The following is a 25000-nucleotide window of genomic DNA, read 5'->3' on the forward strand; positions in this document are numbered from 1 at the left end:
AATAAGCGCCTAAATTGGAACGCAGTGGCTGTACAGTAACATGCTATACATGACGTCAGAGCTCTGCGCGTCACACTGCTGCGTGCGATTTGACTGACAGCCGTTCTGAGCTTGAGCACCACTCGCGACAAGAAGTTGCCCACATCCCTCCAGCTAATTGAGCAACTTTTAAAAAATTATAATAATAAAAAAAAAAAATTAGAATGTTTTCTGAGTAAGGGAAATGAGAGAAATGAGGGAAATGACGAGGACTGGAGACGTTGAGGATTATAATAAACACCCGTCCAAACGTGCACTTCACATTTCTATATCATAAAAATCATGTAATACACCGTGTCAGCGCTTACGATCACTATGTTTGATGTACAATTACTAGATGACATGGCATTATACCCTGGGTTGTCCTGAACAGAATGAGCCTGTGTTTGTTGTAATTGTGAAGAAAATTTGGCGCGGACCACACAACTGAATGAACTCACGACTCCATTCCATGCTCCCCAAATCTGTTTCTCTGAATTGCCTTGCGAAAGCCTAACACTGTAAGATCGTATTTGATCATTTCGCTAGTCATGTTGGCAATAGAACAAGCTTTCAAATGATTCCCATTTGACCCAGATTGCGATTTATAATGGACCATTTTTGGATTGTGGGGATGCAGAGACGCAGGGCCGTGTTCCAAACCAAACAACTACAAGTGTGCTTGCTCTGGTTCCTCAAGGGCACAGCTACGAGAGGTCAAAAAAAGCTCTTTGTTGTTGAAGACTTTTCTTTGAGTCATAAAAGTGCATGGAAGTAACTTAGGAACTGTGCCCACTTTGGAGAGGTGGGTGGTCACTTTGAAACACCAATTAGACCTTCCACTCAAACCCGTGTAATTGTTTTGTCTTATGTTGCACCTATCCCACATTTTCCAAGAATATTCTCATCATGTTCATGAATGTATCCAGATTAATAATATATTTCCTTATCAACAAAACGTGGAAAAAAGTACAGTAAATGTAAAATGCACATAAAATCAACAGTTTAATGTTTGGATTCAGTCTTGTGTCAGTTGAACTGTTGTCTTCTCATTTTACGTCTAATAATTTCCCCATAATCTCCAAACTGGTCCCTTTTAATTGCTACCATAGTTCTGCATGTGCTCATATTTCTTCTATAAGAAACATTTCAATTGAGCCCGATCCATATAGGCCATTTCCCTTGAGTATTAAGGGTTATTAATAGCTGGGTCTCACCTGGTTGAAGTGAATGGGTTTAGCCTGGTATTATTAAGTGACTCTCACCTGGTTGAAGTGAATGGGTTTAGCCTGGTATTATTAAGTGACTCTCACCTGGTTGAAGTGAATGGATTTAGCCTGGTATTATTAAGTGACTCTCACCTGGTTGAAGTGAATGGATTTAGCCTGGTATTATTAAGCGGGTCTCACCTGGTTGAAGTGAATGGATTTAGCCTGGTATTATTAAGCGGGTCTCACCTGGTTGAAGTGAATGGATTTAGCCTGGTATTATTAAGTGACTCTCACCTGGTTGAAGTGAATGGATTTAGCCTGGTATTATTAAGTGACTCTCACCTGGTTGAAGTGAATGGGTTTAGCCTGGTATTATTAAGTGACTCTCACCTGGTTGAAGTGAATGGGTTTAGCCTGGTATTATTAAGTGACTCTCACCTGGTTGAAGTGAATGGGTTTAGCCTGGTATTATTAAGTGACTCTCACCTGGTTGAAGTGAATGGGTTTAGCCTGGTATTATTAAGTGACTCTCACCTGGTTGAAGTGAATGGGTTTATCCTGGTATTATTAAGTGACTCTCACCTGGTTGAAGTGAATGGGTTTAGCCTGGTATTATTAAGTGACTCTCACCTGGTTGAAGTGAATGGGTTTAGCCTGGTATTATTAAGTGACTCTCACCTGGTTGAAGTGAATGGGTTTAGCCTGGTATTATTAAGTGACTCTCACCTGGTTGAAGTGAATGGGTTTATCCTGGTATTATTAAGCGGGTCTCACCTGATTGAAATGAATGGGTTTAGCCTGGTATTATTAAGTGACTCTCACCTGGTTGAAGTGAATGGGTTTATCCTGGTATTATTAAGTGACTCTCACCTGGTTGAAGTGAATGGATTTAGCCTGGTATTATTAAGTGACTCTCATCTGGTTGAAGTGAATGGGTTTAGCCTGTTATTATTAAGCAGGTCTCACCTGGTTGAAGTGAATGGATTTAGCCTGGTATTATTAAGTGACTCTCACCTGGTTGAAGTGAATGGATTTAGCCTGGTATTATTAAGTGACTCTCACCTGGTTGAAGTGAATGGATTTAGCCTGGTATTATTAAGTGACTCTCACCTGGTTGAAGTGAATGGGTTTAGCCTGGTATTATTAAGTGACTCTCACCTGGTTGAAGTGAATGGATTTAGCCTGGTATTATTAAGTGACTCTCACCTGGTTGAAGTTGATGGGCTTGTCCCTGCGTCCGGTCTGTACCAGTAGTTTGTAGGCCAGGACTCCGTCGTCTGAACCATTCCTGTAGCTGCTCTGTGTGATCCGACCCGCCTCCCAGTCCTGATCAAACGCTGCCTGCAGACCTGTAGACACACAACCACAACGCAACCATTTCACAACCATAACATAACCATACGTCACAACACACAAAACAACCATAACATAACCAAACATCATAAACCCCCCCCCCCCCAAAAAAGAAAACATACATCACAGCATACTAAACACAACACCACTTCTCTCTTCAAAAAATGTAGTTGAACACACAAAACACATGACCACATCAAAAGCATGTTCCACATTCCCCACCAAGACCAACAGACAACATGCTCCATTCAAACTGAAAAACAGGACAACACTCTTGTTTCTTTTGAAAGAAGATCAAAAACTCTACCACACATCCAAAACGGGCCATGTTTTCCACAACAACCGGTGGGCACGACCGCATTCTTCAAGAGAACTTCTAAAAGCAGACTACGGTCAAAAGGACCGCAAGGCCTTGGCCGCACTCTTCAAACAGCGAACAGAGAGAGCGCAGCACTCTGTCCCCCGGGGCAGAGCACCACAACGGAACATGAGCAGTAGCCAGACCGTTGAAGAAGCCATTAGGAGCACGACCAGTCGGTTTCTAACGGACACAAACCAAACACAGCACAACAACATGTGAAGTCTCTCTTCCCGGGATATCGACATGCCTTCCTCGGCGGGGCTCTGACCTGTGGAGATATTGACTACATATAGACATACAAGACGGTAATTGCCTCTTCTGTAGAACTCACTCCATTTCGGTCTCCCGGCAACCTCTTTTTGTCTCACAATTACACAGCAAGACCTCGAACCGGACACACACAACAACAACAACGCCAGCAGCGGGCCTCTCTCTCTCTCGCTCTTCTCTTTCTGTATGGCTGGGGGTTGCTTAGTGTGCTTGTGTCTGCTTGAACTTGAATCTCAGCACAAAGTGCTGAACGTGTTAAATCTCTTCCAAACGGCGATGTGAGACTAGTAATCCAGGGCCTGTTAGTCAAATGTGTTTCAGTTTTAGTCCCACACACTGAGTGGGATAATGGTTGTCTAATTACACACATTTCTCCCCCGCGTACTTTATGAGACCTCACTTAAACGCCTTAAGAGGCTGGTACATGGTACATACTGTGCTGGTTAGTGCATTGTACAAGAGCAGGACAAACTCAGTATCCAACTCGGACAAGCTTTCAGGTAGAACAGGCCGAGAATATACCTCTCCACCTCTGTTTGTTAACTTCTCTCCGTCATGCTCTCTATCGCTACCTCTCTCAATTACTAATTGTTTCATTGCTCTCTCTCTTTTCTGTGTTTCTCTCCTCTTGGCCTCCTGCACTCCCCTCTCCGTTCCCCCCGGCCGGTAGCCTTTTTCTGGGATAGTGTTTTTGGGTCTCCCCTTGCTCGCTGTCTGGGTCCAATTTGTCCAGCCATCTCACTGAGCAATATTAAACACAGCTCTCCGCAACCCACCCACTCTGCAGCTCCCCGCACCAGCCACACACACGCCACACATTCAAGCACACACATACATACGTGTGCAAGCGCGGACGCGGATGAACACACGCGGAAATGTACAAGCGCGTCAACCCGCAGCGCATCACCAGCGGTGTGCAGCTGTTGTTTGCAGGCGTAGGGCTACGTGATTCCTGTTGCTGGAAAACAGCCGCAGCTCATGAGGATGCCTGTAGAACATGACAGCTCAAAAGTGCCCGGTGCAAGCCTGTGTGTTTGTGTGCAGGTACAGTGCATTCGGAAAGTATTCAGACCCCCTTGACTTTAGTCCCACATTTTGTGACGTTACAGCCTCGTTCTAAAATGGATTCAATTGTGTCTTTTTTCTCCTTATCAATCTACACACAATACCCCACATCCTGCAAATATACTCCAAATCAACTGAAATATTACATTTACATAAGTAGTCAGACCCTTTACTCAGTACTTTGTTAAAGCCCCTTTGGCAGTGATTACAGCCTCGAGTCTTCTTGGGTATGAGTCTGCAAGCTTGGCACACCTGTATTTGGGGAGTTTCTCCCATTCTTCTTTGAAGATCCTCTCAAGCGTCACTGCACAGCTATATTCAGTTCTCTCCAGAGATGTTTGATTGGGTTCAAGTCCGGTCTTTGGCTGGGCCACTCAAGGACATTCAGAGACTTGTCCCAAAGCCACTCCTGTGTTGACTTGGCTGTGTATTTAGGATCATTGTCCTGTTGGAAGATGAACCTTCACCCCCAGTCGGAGGTCCTGAGCGCTCTGGAGCAGGTTTTCATCAAGGATCCCTCTGCACTTTGCTCCGTTCATCTTTCCCTCAATCCTGACTAGTCTCCCAGTCCCTGGGGGAAAAACTACATCCCCACAGCATGATGCTGCCACCACTATGCTTCATCGTAGGGATGGTGCCAGGTTTCCTCCAGATGTGACGCTTGGCATTCAGGCCAAAGAGTTCAATCTTGGTTTCATCAGATCAGAGAATCTTGTTTCTCATGTTCTGAGAGTCTTTTATGTGCCTTTTGGCAAACTCCAAGCAGGCTGTCATGTGCCTTTTACTGAGGAGTGGTTTCCATCTGGCCACTCTACCATAAAGGCCGGATTGGTGGAGTGCTGCAGAGATGGTTGCTCTTCTGGAAGTTTCTCCCATCTCCACAGAGGAACTCTGGAGCTCTGTCAGAGTGACCATGGGGTTCTTGGTCACCTCCCTGACCAAGGCCCTTCTCCCTCGATTGCTCAGTTTGGCTGGGCGGCCAGCTCTAGGAAGAGTCTTGCTGGTTCCAAACTTCTTCCATTTAAGAGTGATGGAGGCCACTGTGTTCTTGGGGACTTTCAATTCTGCCGAAATATTTTGGTACCCTTCCCCAAATCTGTGCCTCAACTCAATCCTGTCTCTGAGCTCTACGGACAATTCCTTTGACCTCATGGCATGGTTTTTGCTATGACATGCACTGTCAACAGAGTGTGCCTTTCCAAATCATGTCCAATCAAATGAATTTCCCAAGTGGACTCCAATCAAGTTGTAGAAACATCTCAAGGACGATCAATGGAAACAGGATGCACCTGAGCTCAATTTTGAGTCTCATGGGAAAGGGTCTGAATACATACTTACGTATTCTGTTTTTTGTTTTATAATAAATTTGAAAACATTTCTTAAAAACCTGTTTTTTATAGGGTATTGTGTGCAGATTGTTAAAATACATTTTGAGAGAAAACTTTTTTTTTTTTTAAACCCATTTTAAAATATGTCTGTAACGTAACAAAACGTGGAAAAAGTGAAGGGGTCTGAATACTTTCCTAATGCACCGTACAGTACATGTGTATTGTATATGCCTCACCTTGCAGCCAGTCCCTGAAGTAGTGGAGCCACATGAGTGGCAGCTGGCCGTTGTCCTCCCTCAGTACGTAGTGGATCGTGTTGAAGCGACAGTGTAGCTGGTAGAGCAGGGGCTGGGCCTGGGAGTACTCCGCCCGCTGGGTCACCACGTACATGTTGTAGAAGGAGAAGAACTTGAACTGGGCCCCGATGAAGTCGTACTCGCTGGTCTCCCTGGGAACGATGTCGGTCAGCTCCAGCCCGTCCCGTACCCGTGTGGTCCCGTACAGACTGACCCCCAGCAGGACCAGGAACAGCAGGATGACCACCACCTGAAGAGAGGGAGGGAGGGAGGAGGGAGAGGGGGAGATAAGTACACAGCACGCCGAAACTGGGTGGCCCTTTACAGACTGAAACCCAATGGCCACAGAAACATCCCACGTTCCAAAGTGAACTAGAGTGGAGTGTTGAGATGGGCCCCGGTCAAAATAAGCGCACTATGTAGGGAACATGGTGCCATTTGGGACGCAGTCAAGAGCACGTAAATACCGCTGGCAGGACCTGCATTACTCTCCCAGTTTAGTCACCCATCTCAACACTCCAGCCAGCATAATGTAGTGTCTGTCTGACCACAGACTGAGTCAGTCAGGTCAGGAGGTCAGTTTAAGGGCCCACCCAGGAGAGAAGACAGACCACAGACTGAAAGCCAGGTCTACCTCCGCTGTAAGATATTTGACTACTAGAACGTACTCTAACTTACTACTGAAGCTCTGTGGTTAGATAGGTCTGACTCAGCAGGCTCTGCGAGTTAGCCACCGCTGGGGAGGAACACACAAGTGTGTCCGCAGGCGCGCACGCGCACACACACACACACACACACACACACACACACACACACACACACACACACACACACACACACACACACACACACACACACACACACACACACACACACACACACACACACACACACAGACCTTGGTGGTGGGCTGCAGTAGGAAGGGGGCGTAGTGTTTCTCTGCGAAGGAGGCCAGGGTCCATCGGGAGCAGGGGGGCTCCAGACAGCGCAGCCCCAGAGAGGCCTCTCCAAACTGGGACAGCAGATCCCTGGTGGAGCTGGCACTCTCCCCCGACACACACACCCCCTCCCCCGCCTGGGGGGAGACAGGGGGAACGCCAGAGGAGGACGGGGGAGGAGGGAACGGGACTGAGCCGGAACCACGCCCACCGTTGTTGTTGTTCAGGTTGCCGTGACTACTGCTACTCCCACTCCGGCTGTGATGGTTGCTATGGTGGTTGTTGTTGCCATGAACACCGTGACTGGCGTTGGGGTTGTTGGCGGGGCCGGTGGCTGCGGGTGTAAACGGTTGTACGGAGATCTGGGACCTGGGTTCGGCCGTAGTGTAGAAGGCCTGAGTCCTGGGGTCGTACTCTGTCCTCAGCTGGACGGTAGACTGCATGGTGATCTGAGTCTGCTGGGAGAAACCATGGCTGCTGTAGGAGGGAGGGGGGGTGCGGAAGGTGGTAGGAGGGGGGCTGTAGTGACTGCCGTCTGCTCCATCCAGGTAAGCCTGGGGCTCGATCTGGATCACCCTGTTAGCACATGGGCTGAGGAGACACAGACAGACAGAGAGTTAGCACACAGGCTGGGAGACAGACAGACAGACAGACAGACAGACAGACAGACAGACAGACAGACAGACAGACAGACAGACAGACAGACAGACAGACAGACAGACAGACAGACAGACAGACAGACAGACAGACAGACAGACAGACAGACAGACAGACAGACAGACAGACAGACAGACAGACAGACAGACAGACAGACAGACAGACAGACAGAGAGTTAGCACACAGGCTGGGGGACAGACAGCTAGCAGTGGCGCTGGAGATGTTTGGTATATGTGCACGTGTGTACTTCTGGGAGTGTATTGACTGTGTGTTATGGAGCTGAACATGCACAGACAGGAAGGTGATGTTTAACAAAGAGAGAGAAGGATAAACAGACAGACAGAGAGCAGACTCTAAACAGTAATTAAAGGATCAGTTAGGGAAGTTGAGGTAGAGATACACTCAGCTGTAATCACATGGAAAAATACGACACACCTTTATGAACCCCAGGGTGGGGAGAGATATACAGTGTGTGTGTGTTACCTGTAGAAGCAGCAGAAGATGTCAAAGCGCCGGTCCTCTCTGCGATACAGGTCCATACTGAGGATGGCAGGGAAGATGAGCAGTACCATGGCAAAGTTAAACACCACCACCACCGCAGCCTGGCCAGGGAGAACACACACACACACACACACACACACACACACACACACACACACACACACACACACACACACACACACACACACACACACACACACACACACACACACACACACACACACACACACACACACACACACACACACACACACACACACACACACACACACACACACACACACACACACACACACACACAGGGAACAATTGGTTAACTTATCAGGCTACCATGAGTTGGGAGGGGGTAGTTTATAGAGTTCCTACAGGGGTCTACATGGAATATGCAAAACAAGCCGACGAAGCGTAGCGCAGTGTCGCTTCTCGTCTCAAAAAGGGCGTCTCCTTATAGCGTGCTCGGGCACTACCGTGTCACGTGAAAATTGTAACGCGTCTTATCATACTTTCCGTGACCGTGGGGGCAGTGTTGTGTCGGCAATGAAGCTTGCTTGCTTCCTTGATCTGATCTATGGGCTATAGGTTATCGCATGAAATCAGCTTATTTTGAATTGATAAGCAAATATAAGTTGTGTTGTGACAAGGTAGGGGTGGTATACAGAAGATACCCCTATTTGGTAAAAGACCAAGTCCACCATATTATGGCAAGAACAGCTCAAATAAACAAAGAAAAATGACAGCCCATCATTACTTTAAGACATGAAGGTCGGTGAATTCGGAAAATGTCAAGAACTTTGATAGTTTCTTCAAGCGCGGTCTCAAAAAACGTCAAGCGCTATGATGAAACTGGCTCTCATGAGGACCGCCACAGGAAAGGAAGACCCAGAGTTACCTCTGCTGTTCATTAGAGTTACCAGCTTCAGAAATTGCAGCCCAAATAAATGCTTCACAGAGTTCAAGTAACAGATACATCTCAACATAAACTGCTCAGAGGAGACTGTGTGAATCAGGCCTTCATGGTCGAAATGCTGCAAAGAAACCACTACTAAGTGACACCAATAAGAAGAGACTTGCTTGGGCCAGGAAACACAAGCAATGGCCATTAGACCGATGGAAATCTGTCCTTTGGTCTGATGAGTCCAAATTTCAGATTTTTGGTTCCAACCACCGTGCCTTTGTGAGCTGAATAGCAGATGAACAGATGATCTCTGCATGCGTGGTTCCCACCATGAAGCATGAAGGAGGTGTGATGGTGCTTTGCCAGTGACGCTGTCTGTGACTCATTTAGAATTCAAGGCACACTTAACCAGCATGGCTACCACAGCATTATGCAGCGATACGCCATCTCATCTGGTTTGCGCTTAGTGGGATTATCATTTGTTTTTCAACAGGACAATGACCTAAAACACACCTCCAGGCTGTGTAAAGGCTATTTGACCAAGAAGGAGAGTGATGGAGTGCTGCATCAGATGACCTGTCCTCCACAATCACCCAACCTCAACCCAGGTAAGATGGTTTGGGATGAGTTGGACTGCAGACTGAAGGAAAAGCAAACAGCAAGTGCTCAGCATATGTGGGAACTCCTTCAATACCTTTGTTAAAGCATTGCAGGTGAAGCTGGTTGAGAGAATGCCAAGAGTGTTCAAAGCAAAAGGTGGCTACTTTGAAAAATCTCAAATATAAAATATATTTTGATTTGTTTCTTTTTTTTACCCCTTTTTTCTCCCCAATTTTCGTGGTATCCAATTGTTGTAGTAGCTACTAGCTTGTCTCATCGCTACAACTCCCGTACGGGCTCAGGAGAGACGAAGGTTGAAAGTCATGCGTCCTCCGATACACAACCCAACCAGCCGTACTGCTTCTTAACACAGCGCACATCCAACCCGGAAGCCAGCCGCACCAATGTGTCGGAGGGTACACCTGGCAACCTTGGTTAGCGCTCACTGCGCCCGGCCCGCCACAGCAGTCGCTGGTGCGCGATGAGACAAGGACATCCCTACCGACCAAGCCCTCCCTAACCCGGACGACGCTAGGTCAATTGTGCGTCGCCCCACGGACCTCCCGGTCGCGGCCGGTTACGACAGAGCCTGGGCGCGAACCCAAGGACTCTGATGGCGCAGCTGGCGCTGCAGTACAGCGCCCTTAACCACTGCACCACCCGGGAGGCATTTAACACATTGTTCCATATGATTCCATATTCCACGATTCCATATGTGTTATTTCATAGTTTTGATGTCTTCAATATTCTACAATGTAGAACATTTAAAAAAATAACATCCAGGACCTATATACTAGGCGGTGTCAGAGGAAAGCCTATACAATTGTCAGACTCCGGTCACCCAAGTTATAGACTGTTTTCTCTGCACTCGCTGTTTGTTTGTTATCTATGCAGAGTCACTTCGTCCCCACCTACATGTACAGATTACCTTAACTTGCCTGTACCCCTGCACACTGACTTGGTACTGGTGCCCCTTGTATATAGCCTCGTTATTGTTATTCTTATTGTATTACTTTTTATTTTGTTTATTTTTTACTTTAGTTTATTTAGTAAATATTTTTAAATGGATTGTTGGTTAAGGGCTTGTAAGGGCTTTTAACATCCTTATCATTTATCGCCCTCCAGGTTCCCTCGGAGAGTTCATCAATGAGCTTGATGCCTTGATAAGCTCCTTTCCTGAGGACGGCTCACCTCTCACAGTTCTGGGCGACTTTAACCTCCCCACGTCTACCTTTGACTCTTTCCTCTCTGCCTCCTTCTTTCCACTCCTCTCCTCTTTTGACCTCACCCTCTCACCTTCCCCCCCTACTCACAAGGCAGGCAATACGCTCGACCTCATCTTTACTAGATGCTGTTCTTCCACTAACCTCATTGCAACTCCCCTCCAAGTTTCCGACCACTGCCTTGTATCCTTTTCCCTCTCGCTCTCATCCAACACCTCCCACACTGCCCCTACTCGGATGGTATCGCGCCGTCCCAACCTTCGCTCTCTCTCCCCCGCTACTCTCTCCTCTTCCATCCTATCATCTCTTCCCTCCGCTCAAACCTTCTCCCACCTATCTCCTGATTCTGCCTCCTCAACCCTCCTCTCCTCCCTCTCTGCATCCCTTGACTCTCTATGTCCCCTATCCTCCAGGCCGGCTCGGTCCTCCCCTCCCGCTCCGTGGCTCGATGACTCATTGCGAGCTCACAGAACAGGGCTCCGGGCAGCCGAGCGGAAATGGAGGAAAACTCGCCTCCCTGCGGACCTGGCATCCTTTCACTCCCTCCTCTCTACATTTTCCTCCTCTGTCTCTGCTGCTAAAGCCACTTTCTACCACGCTAAATTCCAAGCATCTGCCTCTAACCCTAGGAAGCTCTTTGCCACCTTCTCCTCCCTCCTGAATCCTCCGCCCCCTCCCCCTCCTCCCTCTCTGCAGATGACTTCGTCAACCATTTTGAAAAGAAGGTCGACGACATCCGATCCTCGTTTGCTAAGTCAAACGACACCGCTGGTTCTGCTCACACTGCCCTACCCTGTGCTCTGACCTCTTTCTCCCCTCTCTCTCCAGATGAAATCTCGCGTCTTGTGACGGCCGGCCGCCCAACAACCTGCCCGTTTGACCCTATCCCCTCCTCTCTTCTCCAGACCATTTCCGGAGACCTTCTCCCTTACCTCACCTCGCTCATCAACTCATCCCTGACCGCTGGCTACGTCCCTTCCGTCTTCAAGAGAGCGAGAGTTGCACCCCTTCTGAAAAAACCTACACTCGATCCCTCCGATGTCAACAATTACAGACCAGTATCCCTTCTTTCTTTTCTCTCCAAAACTCTTGAACGTGCCGTCCTTGGCCAGCTCTCCCGCTATCTCTCTCTGAATGACCTTCTTGATCCAAATCAGTCAGGTTTCAAGACTAGTCATTCAACTGAGACTGCTCTCCTCTGTATCACGGAGGCGCTCCGCACTGCTAAAGCTAACTCTCTCTCCTCTGCTCTCATCCTTCTAGATCTATCGGCTGCCTTCGATACTGTGAACCATCAGATCCTCCTCTCCACCCTCTCCGAGTTGGGCATCTCCGGCGCGGCCCACGCTTGGATTGCGTCCTACCTGACAGGTCGCTCCTACCAGGTGGCGTGGCGAGAATCTGTCTCCTCACCACGCGCTCTCACCACTGGTGTCCCCCAGGGCTCTGTTCTTGGCCCTCTCCTATTCTCGCTATACACCAAGTCACTTGGCTCTGTCATAACCTCACATGGTCTCTCTTATCATTGCTATGCAGACGACACACAATTAATCTTCTCCTTTCCCCCTTCTGATGACCAGGTGGCGAATCGCATCTCTGCATGTCTGGCAGACATATCAGTGTGGATGACGGATCACCACCTCAAGCTGAACCTCGGCAAGACGGAGCTGCTCTTCCTCCCGGGGAAGGACTGCCCGTTCCATGATCTCGCCATCACGGTTGACAACTCCATTGTGTCCTCCTCCCAGAGCGCCAAGAACCTTGGCGTGATCCTGGACAACACCCTGTCGTTCTCAACCAACATCAAGGCGGTGGCCCGTTCCTGTAGGTTCATGCTCTACAACATCCGCAGAGTACGACCCTGCCTCACACAGGAAGCGGCGCAGGTCCTAATCCAGGCACTTGTCATCTCCCGTCTGGATTACTGCAACTCGCTGTTGGCTGGGCTCCCTGCCTGTGCCATTAAACCCCTTCAACTCATCCAGAACGCCGCAGCCCGTCTGGTGTTCAACCTTCCCAAGTTCTCTCCGTCACCCCGCTCCTCCGTTCTCTCCACTGGCTTCCAGTTGAAGCTCGCATCCGCTACAAGACCATGGTGCTTGCCTACGGAGCTGTGAGGGGAACGGCACCTCAGTACCTCCAGGCTCTGATCAGGCCCTACACCCAAACAAGGGCACTGCGTTCATCCACCTCTGGCCTGCTCGCCTCCCTACCACTGAGGAAGTACAGTTCCCGCTCAGCCCAGTCAAAACTGTTTGCTGCTCTGGCCCCCCAATGGTGGAACAAACTCCCTCACGACGCCAGGACAGCGGAGTCAATCACCACCTTCCGGAGACACCTGAAACCCCACCTCTTTAAGGAATACCTAGGATAGGATAAAGTAATCCTTCTCACCCCCCCCTTAAAAGATTTAGATGCACTATTGTTAAGTGACTGTCCCACTGGATGTCATAAGGTGAATGCACCAATTTGTAAGTCGCTCTGGATAAGAGCGTCTGCTAAATGACTTAAATGTAATGTAATGTAAATGTAAGTAAGCATTTCACGGTAAAGTCTACACTTGTTGTACTCGGCGCATGTGACAAATAAAATTGCATTGGATTTGATTTGAATGAGTAGGTGTGTCCAAACTTTTGACTGGTACTGTATATAAAAATGTACATGTAAAACGTCTATGTCAAATGTATGTACTGTATACGCAGCAGAAGCTGTAAAAAACTAAAAAACTTCAAAGATATGTGTCCTCCGAAGACGGGTGGAGGTGGATGGGTTAATAAAGAAAGAAGGAAAAAAATAAGAAGGAAAAAAAAAGAGTGTGAGTGTGTAAGAGGAGAACATGAGAGAAAATAAAATGAGAGAGAGTGTCGTGTGTAGCTCTTAGAGCCGTAAAGAGTAGAGGGTGGGGGTTGGGGTTAGGCTGGGGCCCTGCCCAGAGTACAATCTGGATCCTGTGTAGCTGCCAGACCACTGAACACACACACACACACACACACACACACACACACACACACACACACACACACACACACACACACACACACACACACACACACACACACACACACACACACACACACACACACACACACACACACACACACACACACACTAAGTCCTGTGTGTGTGCCAGGCCACCCAAGGAGACAGAGGCCTGCAGGGCTTGAGGTGATGAACAGGCGCAACGGCTCAGAGACAACATACACCCCTACACACACACGCACGCACCCAAGAACACACTCTTTCACACACACACACACACACACACACACACACACACACACACACACACACACACACACACACACACACACACACACACACACACACACACACACACACACACACACACACACACACACACACACACACACACACACACACACACACACACACACACACACACACACACACACTCGCGGGCTCTCACTACTGCCAGTTTACAGCAACCCATTCCATCCCACTGTAACCACGCCTTAACACCAACCAGACACACACACACACACACCGCTCCCCCTCTCTCATTCCTTACCTTCCTTACCTCACAAGTCTCAATTCCATGCACAGCACAAGAAAGCGAGAAAGGTAGAGAGAGAAAAAGGAGAGAGAGGCATGAGGGTGAGGGGGAGTAAGATGGAGGAGGGAGAAAGAACGGAACACATAGATTCCTAGTCTGACCACACAAACACATCACATTTCTGTTGCTCCCGGCTCCGTAAGGATTTTCCTAATGAAATCAACCTCTAAACACACACAAACACGCCAGGTGTGGCCAATGGCTGACCCCAGTAAAGAGACTGGAGCTGCAGTGTGGCTTATCTTCCTCTCTTTGTCTAGCTCAGATCCACACTCTTTTGTTTCTTCCAGACTGAAGGAGGGGAGGAAATGGAGAGATGTGATAAAGAGAGAGAGAGAGAAAAAAGAGAGACGAATCCCTCAGTTCCAGAGAGGAGTAGACTGGAGGAAGTTGTTAATGCTGATAAAGACAAGAATGTGCTTTCAGACACACGCACGCACTCCCACGCATGCCTGCACACACACACACACACACACACACACACACACACACACACACACACACACACACACACACACACACACACACACACACACACACACACACACACACACACACACACACACACACACACACACACACACACACACACACACACACCTCCATGTATGGTATTTGTCTGTGATGTGTGTCCTGGTTCTATCAGACCTTTGGGCTAAGTAGAGCATGTTTGACAGGCCCCTGTACTAAAGCCATCTGTCCACATATACTAATATCAGAGTAAAGTCTCGCCTGCATCAGGAGGGGGGTTGCGTGTAGGTGAGTGTGTGAGTTGTGTACGTCCAGACATATCTGCGGCGTGGTATGTGTAGCGTGCAGCTGGGCTTGTTGTCAGGGCAATGGCACAGGAACTCAACCACCTCTTCCTTGGGTCAGAGGTCAAACAGCAGTGTGTGTGTGTGTGTGTGTGTCAAGGTATTTCGCCACACGCACAGATGAGAGAGAGTAGAAGCAGACAGATAGACAAGACATATAGATGAGGAGAGAGGATGACTGATCTCTCTAACCCCCAGCATTGTCTAACTGTTTCCTCTGTCACCCCCTCCTCTATCTCTTTGTGGTGTGATGACATTACTAATTAATGACAGATATGAGTAAGGACCCCCCCAACCCTCCTAACACCCCCATCCTACACCCCTCTAACCTCTCTCTCTACCTACCTCCCACACTGGTATCACAAGCACACACACACACACACACACACACACACACACACACACACACACACACACACACACACACACACACACACACACACACACACACACACACACACACACACACACACACACACACACACACACACACACACACACATGGATTGGGTTACGTGGACCCAATCGGGACAGATATTGGGCCCACCACTAATCAAATCCCATGGGTCGACTACAACACAACCTTACCGTGAAATGCTTACTTACAAGCCCTTAACCAACAATCCATTTCAAAATATTTACTAAATAAACTAAAGTAAAAAATAACTAAAATAAAAAGTAACACAATAAAATAACAATAACAAGGCTATATACAGGGGGTACCGATACCAAGGCTATATACAGGGGGTACCGGTACCAAGGCTATATACAGGGGGTACCGGTACCAAGGCTATATACAGGGGGTACCGGTACCAAGGCTATATACAGGGGGTACCGGTACCAAGGCTATATACAGGGGGTACCGGTACCAAGGCTATATACAGGGGGTACCGGTACCAAGGCTATATACAGGGGGTACCGGTACCAAGGCTATATACAGGGGGCACCAGTACAGAGTGTGTCACAAGGGGGTCAAGGGATATTCACTCACTTTCAGTTTGATGAATGAAATCAATAAAAAGCGTCTCGAGAAATCTGGGGCTGATGAACGGGGACTGTTAGATAAATGCCCCCCCCCCTCACACACACACACACACACACACACACACACACACACACACACACACACACACACACACACACACACACACACACACACACACACACACACACACACACACACACACACACACACACACACACACACACACACACACACACACACGTACCTGGAGAGAGAAGGCTCGTAGGGCAGGTATTGGGATGAGGGCTGCCATGAAAAAGGCAGTGACGTTACTGATGGAGGTGAGAGCTACACTTGCTCCTGTCCTCTTCAAACACTCCCCCGTACGGTCCTACATCACGCAGAGAGAGAGAGAGAGAGAGAGAGAGAGAGAGAGAGAGAGAGAGAGAGAGAGAGAGAGAGAGAGAGAGAGAGAGAGAGAGAGAGAGAGAGAGAGAGAGAGAGAGAGAAACCCATTAGAATCCCCAACCTGTTCAGAGAGTCGGCTACAAAACCCAGCGCATTGCAAGAGGGTACATGGCGAGACAATTGGTATGACATCAGGATATATGAAAAATAACAGGGGGGTATCAACAGCTGCAAAAAAAAGCATGGTACGTTCCAACTTCCAACTTGATCGAAAAGCAAATGTTTGAGTCGGTGAAGATATCTGACAGGGTGATTAACAGCTTTTGACATTGACATTGATTTGGTGAAATGTCTCCATCTTCTGCCTCGGGTGATTAGGAGTGGAATCTCTCTGCTTATCTCTCCATGACACCTCAATAAGCCCCAGATTAGGAAGACTGCAACGCGGCTTGTGTGGCTTTTTAGAGGGACAGAGAGCGCTTTCTACACACACTGACGTGAAACTCCCCCCCCCCCCAAAATACACTCATCTCACTTAACTGCCACAGGCACAAAACCCTATTCATCATGTCTTACCGCTATCTGCTCCAAATGGATCTACACACACACACACACACACACACACACACACACACACACACACACACACACACACACACACACACACACACACACACACACACACACACACACACACACACACACACACACACACACACACACACCTCTCAGAGGGTTTGCTGGCGTGTGTGTGTGTGTGTGTGTGTGTGTGTGTGTGTGTGTGTGTGTGTGTGTGTGTGTGTGTGTGTGTGTGTGTGTGTGTGTGTGTGTGTGTGTGTGTGTGTGTGTGTGTGTGTGTGTGTGTGTGTGCGTGCGTGCGTGTGAAGTGTTGAGGACGTGCAGGACCACACACAGAGCTGGTGAGTGTGTGTCAGTGTCAGACAGAAGAGATCAGGTTCCGTTTACGTCTCATCTCCGCCACATAAAGGAAACCGGGGGATGGAGGGATGGAGGGAGGAGAGGTGCGTGGGGGAAAACAAAAACAAGCAAATACATGTCTGTGTTTTCCCTTTTCCCATGCTGGAGATGGAAAATAATCCTCTCCACACACACACACACACCACACACACACACACACACACACACACACACACACACACACACACACACACACACACACACACACACACACACACACACACACACACACACACACACACACACACACACACACACACACACACACACATTTGTTTTGCTATCCTTATGGGGACCAAAAAATTGATTTTCACTCGAAGTCCTGTTTTCCCTAACCCCTAACATTACCCTAACCCTAACCCCTAACATTACCCTAACCATAACCTCTAACATTACCCTAACCCTAACATTACCCTAACCCTAACCCCTAACATTACCCTAACCCTAACCCCTAACATTACCCTAACCCTAACCCCTAACATTACCCTAACCCTAACCCCTAACATTACCCTAACCCTAACCCCTAACATTACCCTAACCCTAACCTCTAACATTACCCTAACCCTAACCCCTAACATTACCCTAACCCTAACCCCTAACATTACCCTAACCCTAACCCCTAACATTACCCTAACCCTACCTCCTAACATTACCCTAACCCCTAACATTACTCTAACCCTAACCCCTAACATTACCCTAACCCTAACCCCTAACATTACTCTAACCCTAACCCCTAACATTACCCTAACCCTAACCCCTAACATTACCCTAACCCTAACCGCTAACATTACCCTAACACTACCTCCTAACATTACCCTAAGCCTAACCCCTAACATTACCCTAACCCTAACCCCTAACATTACCCTAACCCTAACCCCTAACATTACCCTAACCCTAACCCCTAACATTACCCTAACCCTAACCTCTAACATTACCCTAACCCTAACCCCTAACATTACCCTAACCCTAACCCCTAACATTACCCTAACCCTAACCCCTAACATTACCCTAACCCTAACCCCTAACATTACCCTAACCCTAACCCCTAACATTACCCTAACCCTAACCCCTAACATTACCCTAACCATAACCCCCAACATTACCCTAACCCTAACTCCTAACATTACCCTAACCCTAACTCATAACATTACCCTAACCCTAACTCCTAACATTACCCTAACCCCTAACATTACCCTAACCCTAACCCCTAACATTACCCTAACCCTAACCCAAAACATTACCCTAACCCTAAACCCTAACATTACCCTAACCCTAACCTCTAACATTACCCTAACCCTAACATTACCCTAACCCTAACCCCTAACATTACCCTAACCCTAACCCCTAACATTACCCTAACCCTAACTCATAACATTACCCTAACACTACCTCCTAACATTACCCTAACCCTACCTCCTAACATTACCCTAACCCTAACCCCTAACATTACCCTAACCCTAACCCCTAACATTACCCTAACCCTAACTCCTAACATTACCCTAACCCTAACCCCTAACATTACCCTAACCCTAACCCCTAACATTACCCTAACCCTAACTCCTAACATTACCCTAACCCTAACCCCTAACATTACCCTAACCCTACTTCATAACATTACCCTAACCCTAACATTACCCTAACCCTAACCCCTAACATTACCCTAACCCTAACCCCTAACATTACCCTAACCCTAACTCCTAACATTACCCTAACCCTAACCCCTAACATTACCCTAACCCTAACTCCTAACATTACCCTAACCCTAACCCCTAACATTACCCTAACCCTAACTCCTAACATTACCCTAACCCTAACTCCTAACATTACCCTAACCATACCTCCTAACATTACCCTAACCCTAACCCCTAACATTACCCTAACCCTAACTCCTAACATTACCCTAACCCTAACCCATAACATTACCCTAATCCTAACTCCTAACATTACCCTAACTCCTAACATTACCCTAACCCTACCTCCTAACATTACCCTAACCCTAACCCCTAACATTACACTAACCATAACCCCCAACATTACCCTAACCCTAACTCCTAACATTACCCTAACCCTAACTCCTAACATTACCCTAACCCCTAACATTACCCTAACCCTAACCCCTAACATTACCCTAACCCTAACCCCTAACATTACCCTAACCCTAACCCCTAAGATTACCCTGACCCTAACTCCTAACATTACCCTAACCCTAACCCCTAACATTACCCTAACCCTAACCCCTAACATTACCCTAACCCCAACTCCTAACATTGCCCTAACCCTAACCCCTAACATTACCCTAACCCTAACTCCTAACATTACCCTAACCCCTAACATTACCCTAACCCTAACTCCTAACATTACCCTAACCCTAACTCCTAACATTACCCTAACCCTAACATTACCCTAACCCTAACCCCTAACATTACCCTAACCCTAACTCCTAACATTACCCTAGCCCCTAACATTACCCTAACCCTAACCCCTAACATTACCCTAACCCTAACTCCTAACATTACCCTAACCCTAACCCCTAACATTACCCTAACCCCTAACATTACCATAACCCTAACCCCTAACATTACCCTAACCCTGACTCCTAACATTACCCTAACCCTAACCCCTAACATTACCCTAACCCTAACCCCTAACATTACCCTAACCCTAACCCCTAACATTACCCTAACCCTAACCCCTAACATTACCCTAACCCTAACCCCTAACATTACCCTAACCCTAACTCCTAACATTACCCTAACCCTAACTCCTAACATTACCCTAACCCTAACCCATAACATTACCCTAACCCCTAACATTACCCTAACCCTAACCCCTAACATTACCCTAACCCTAACCCCTAACATTACCCTAACCGTAACTCCTAACATTACCCTAACCCTAACTCCTAACTCTAGAAGTATCCTTATCCCTTAACCTAACTCCTATGCCTAAAATAACCTGTTTCCTTGTGGGGGCCGGCGAAATGTCCCCACTTGTCTGAATTGTCCTTGTTTTACTATCATTGTGAGGACTTCTGGTCCCCTCAAGGATATAAAAACAAACACACACACACCAAAGTTAAACCCAGCAAAAGCCTCTCTCTTCTTGCCTGCTAGTAAAAACCTATACTTGTTTTTTGACTATACAAAAGTTCTGTTCATTTGTTCCAGATATCTGCACACATTCACAGAAGTCCCGATCCCTTGCAGCGGTGTATATACCGAATGCTTCTATCTTCCTTTGAATGTTTGGCTGTGTGTGTGTGTGTGTGTGTGTGTGTGTGTGTGTGTGTGTGTGTGTGTGTGTGTGTGTGTGTGTGTGTGTGTGTGTGTGTGTGTGTGTGTGTGTGTGTGTGTGTGTGTGTGTGTGTGTATGCGTGTATATGTGTATGTGTCTGTGTGTCTCTCTGTGTGTGTGTGTGTGTGTGTGTGTGTGTGTGTGTGTGTGTGTGTGTGTGTGTGTGTGTGTGTGTGTGTGTGTGTGTGTGTGTGTGTGTGTGTGTGTGTGTGTGTGTGTGTGTGTGTGTGTTGATGTTGCACCACAGGCGGAGACAGGCTCACACACATTCCTCTAGGTGAGTGATAAGAGGAGGGGGAGACAGAGAGAGGGAGAGAGGGAGGGGGGGGCTGTTCAATCTTCCCCTCTTATCAAGGGCACATTTAGACCTGGGAAACTCACCTGGCCCCATATTTTTTTTTTAAGTCTCAGTGTGCTGAGCCAGGGTCAGGAATCCCTCTGTTCATATAATCGTGTTAATTTTGATCTAAATAATGCATAACTGGTCCTATATCAGCTCTCCTACTCTGAGATGGTTCTTCAGTGCAGGCTGGGAATAAAGGAGTCCCGCCCCTATGTGATCAATCACTCAATCAATCAATCACTCACTCACTCACTCACTCACTCACTCACTCACTCAATCAATCAATCAATCAATCACGTGTATTTAGAAAGACCTTCTTACATCAGCTGATGTCACAAAGTGCTGTACAGAAACCCAGTGTGGTGTGGAAGCATAGTGTTGTTGCTGTGGAAGCATAATGTTGCTGCTGTGGAAGCTTAGTGTTGTTGCTGTGGAAGCATAGTGTTGCTGCTGTGGAAGCATAGTGTTGTTGCTGTGGAAGCATAGTGTTGCTGTTGTGGAAGCATAGTGTTGCTGCTGTGGAAGCATAGTGTTGCTGCTGTGGAAGCATAGTGTTGCTGCTGTGGAAGCGTAGTGTTGCTGCTGTGGAAGCATAGTGTTGTTGCTATGGAAGCATAGTGTTGTTGCTGTTGAAGCATAATGTTGCTGCTGTGGAAGCATAGTGTTGTTGTTGTGGAAGCATAGTGTTGCTGCTGTGAATGCATAGTGTTGCTGCTGTGGAAGCATAGTGTTGCTGCTGTGGAAGCATAGTGTTGCTGCTGTGGATGCATAGTGTTGCTGCTGTGGAAGCATAGTGTTGCTGCTGTGGAAGCATAGTGTTGCTGCTGTGGAAGCATAGTGGTGTTGCTGTGGAAGCATAGTGTTGCTGCTGTGGAAGCATAGTGTTGCTGCTGTGGAAGCATAGTGGTGTTGCTGTGGAAGCATAGTGTTGCTGCTGTGGAAGCATAGTGTTGCTGCTGTGGAAGCATAGTGTTGCTGCTGTGGAAGCATAGTGTTGTTGCTGTGGAAGCATAGTGTTGCTGCTGTGGAAGCAGTGTTGCTGCTGTGGAAGCATAGTGTTGCTGCTGTGGAAGCATAGTGTTGCTGCTGTGGAAGCATATGGTTGCTGCTGTGGAAGCATAGTGTTGTTGCTGTGGAAGCATAGTGTTGCTGCTGTGGAAGCATAGTGTTGTTGCTGTGGAAGCATAGTGTTGCTGCTGTGGAAGCATAGTGTTGTTGCTATGGAAGCATAGTGTTGTTGCTGTGGAAGCATAATATTGCTGCTGTGGAAGCATAGTGTTGTTGCTGTGGAAGCATAGTGTTGCTGTTGTGGAAGCATAGTGTTGCTGCTGTGGAAGCATAGTGTTGCTGCTGTGGAAGCATAGTGTTGTTGCTGTGGAAGCATAGTGTTGCTGCTGTGGAAGCAGTGTTGCTGCTGTGGAAGCATAGTGTTGCTGCTGTGGAAGCATAGTGTTGTTGCTGTGGAAGCATAGTGTTGTTGCTATGGAAGCATAGTGTTGTTGCTGTGGAAGCATAATATTGCTGCTGTGGAAGCATAGTGTTGTTGCTGTGGAAGCATAGTGTTGCTGTTGTGGAAGCATAGTGTTGCTGCTGTGGAAGCATAGTGTTGCTGCTGTGGAAGCATAGTGTTGTTGCTGTGGAAGCATAGTGTTGCTGCTGTGGAAGCAGTGTTGCTGCTGTGGAAGCATAGTGTTGCTGCTGTGGAAGCATAGTGTTGCTGCTGTGGAAGCATAGTGTTGTTGCTGTGGAAGCATAGTGTTGCTGCTGTGGAAGCATAGTGTTGTTGCTGTGGAAGCATAGTGTTGCTGCTGTTGAAGCATAGTGTTGTTGCTATGGAAGCATAGTGTTGTTGCTGTGGAAGCATAATGTTGCTGCTGTGGAAGCATAGTGTTGTTGCTGTGGAAGCATAGTGTTGCTGCTGTGAATGCATAGTGTTGCTGCTGTGGAAGCATAGTGGTGTTGCTGTGGAAGCATAGTGTTGCTGCTGTGGAAGCATAGTGTTGCTGCTGTGGAAGCATAGTGTTGCTGCTGTGGAAGCATAGTGTTGCTGCTGTGGAAGCATAGTGTTGCTGCTGTGGAAGCATAGTGTTGCTGCTGTGGAAGCATAGTGTTGTTGCTGTGTCTCACCTCAAAGGGGATCTTCTTGTTCTGTCCCGTCTCACTGAACGCGTGGGCCAGGAGAAACACATCATCCACACCCACACCCAGTGCCAGGAATGGTAGCACCTGAAACACACACATCCGTTAGTCAGTCTGTGTGGGTGTGAATGTTGTGTGTGACTGAGGTCTCAATGATGGATTATCTGCCTGCAGTACGTACAGGAGGCGGTGTGTGTAACCTTTGACTGATTGATGTGTGTGTGTGTGTGTTTGCTACCTGTGTGGTGGCAGCGTTGAAGGATATGCCCAACAGAGAGCAGAGCCCCAGGCCTGCAGCCACAGACAGCGCCACCAACAGGACACCGGCCAGTCCTACAGCTCCCTGAGACTTAGCACAGTCCCAACGTAGCATGGTCAGACACGCATAGGCCAACTATACAGAATGAGAAAGAGAGAGTCAACACACACACACGCGCGCGCGCACACACAGCTATGGTTGATGTAGTGTGTGGAGCCACAGGTGTGTGTTGTCAGTCACCATCAGCAGGTAGCCGCTGGCCACTCGTATGACGCTGACATCAGAGAAAGACTTGAGGATGTCTTCCAGAGTGGTGGTGGTAAACGACAACACCTTCTGAGACGAGTTGACGGCTACACTCTGCTGTACTGCCTGGAGAGAGAGAGAGAGAGAGAGAGAGAGAGAGAGAGAGAGAGAGAGAGAGAGAGAGAGAGAGAGAGAGAGAGAGAGAGAGAGAGAGAGAGAGAGAGAGAGAGAGAGAGAGAGAGAGAGAGAGAGAGAGGGAGGGAGGGAAAGAGAGAGGGAGGGAGGGAGGGAGGGAGGGAAAGAGAAATATCACATGTTGAATGTGATGTAAAAGCAAGCAACGCTCAACACTTCACTGATGCTCACCAGAGCACCGTTTCATTGATAAACACACACACACACACACACACACACACACACACACACACACACACACACACACACACACACACACACACACACACACACACACACACACACACACACACACACACACACACACACACACACACACACACACACACACACACACACACACACACACACACACACACACACACACACACACACACACACACACACACAGTAGAGTTGTAGTCTCTTTCCCTGATGCTTTCCAGAGCAGTATTTCATTGATAAAAATACAGTTCTCTCAAACAAATGATCACACTTCTTCCCTCGCACTGGGCCCCAAGATGAATGGCTGACACACACGCACACTCTCACTCACGTACACGCACACACACACACACACACAGAGTCACACCGTGCGGAGCTCGGGGGCCTTCAAAAACAAAGAGCAGATGATGTCACACGTGAGCCACCAATGGGTCCACAGCTGGAAAATAGATTGTGTGTGTGTGTGTTAAAGAGTTTCAACGCCCACTAAATGTGTTCCAGATGTCCTACTCTCCCCTGCACAGCCCCTAACTCTAACCGACCGTCACACACCCTCACTGGGCCAAATATCTACTGGGGGCCCAGGCGTACATATGTGGCCTACAGAGTACCAGGGTCCCAGACGGCAAGTTCAGATACAGGACGTAAACTTCAGCTTTAGAGACGGGGCCTGGGCTATCCTGGGGGCCCAGGCTTCACGTGTGTTAATGCTGGGCTGACATTAAAACGTGACCCCTGGCCAGGATGGACAAAGCCCTGCCATGATACATTTGCAGCGCATTGCTAATGCCTTCAATCACAGCCGTAGTGTATTATACCATAAGCTGCTGCTGATGCTAGCACTGCCTCCAAAACTAGGGCAGAG

The 25000-nt window shown here is 47.9% G+C and overlaps 1 protein-coding gene across 1 annotated transcript in view; it reads right to left on the reverse strand.

The window, feature by feature from the left end:
- ptch1 (patched 1) overlaps positions 1-25000 on the reverse strand; it is a 94989-nt gene that overhangs the window by 38602 nt on the left and 31387 nt on the right. The window contains 8 exon segments of the mRNA XM_046346877.1: positions 2436-2578; positions 5843-6152; positions 6801-7431; positions 7981-8099; positions 16335-16460; positions 23220-23318; positions 23470-23625; positions 23731-23862. Coding sequence (XP_046202833.1) covers positions 2436-2578; positions 5843-6152; positions 6801-7431; positions 7981-8099; positions 16335-16460; positions 23220-23318; positions 23470-23625; positions 23731-23862 — 1716 coding nt within the window.

This window comes from Oncorhynchus gorbuscha, linkage group LG04 (assembly GCF_021184085.1).
Source record: "Oncorhynchus gorbuscha isolate QuinsamMale2020 ecotype Even-year linkage group LG04, OgorEven_v1.0, whole genome shotgun sequence".
NCBI lineage: Eukaryota > Metazoa > Chordata > Actinopteri > Salmoniformes > Salmonidae > Oncorhynchus > Oncorhynchus gorbuscha.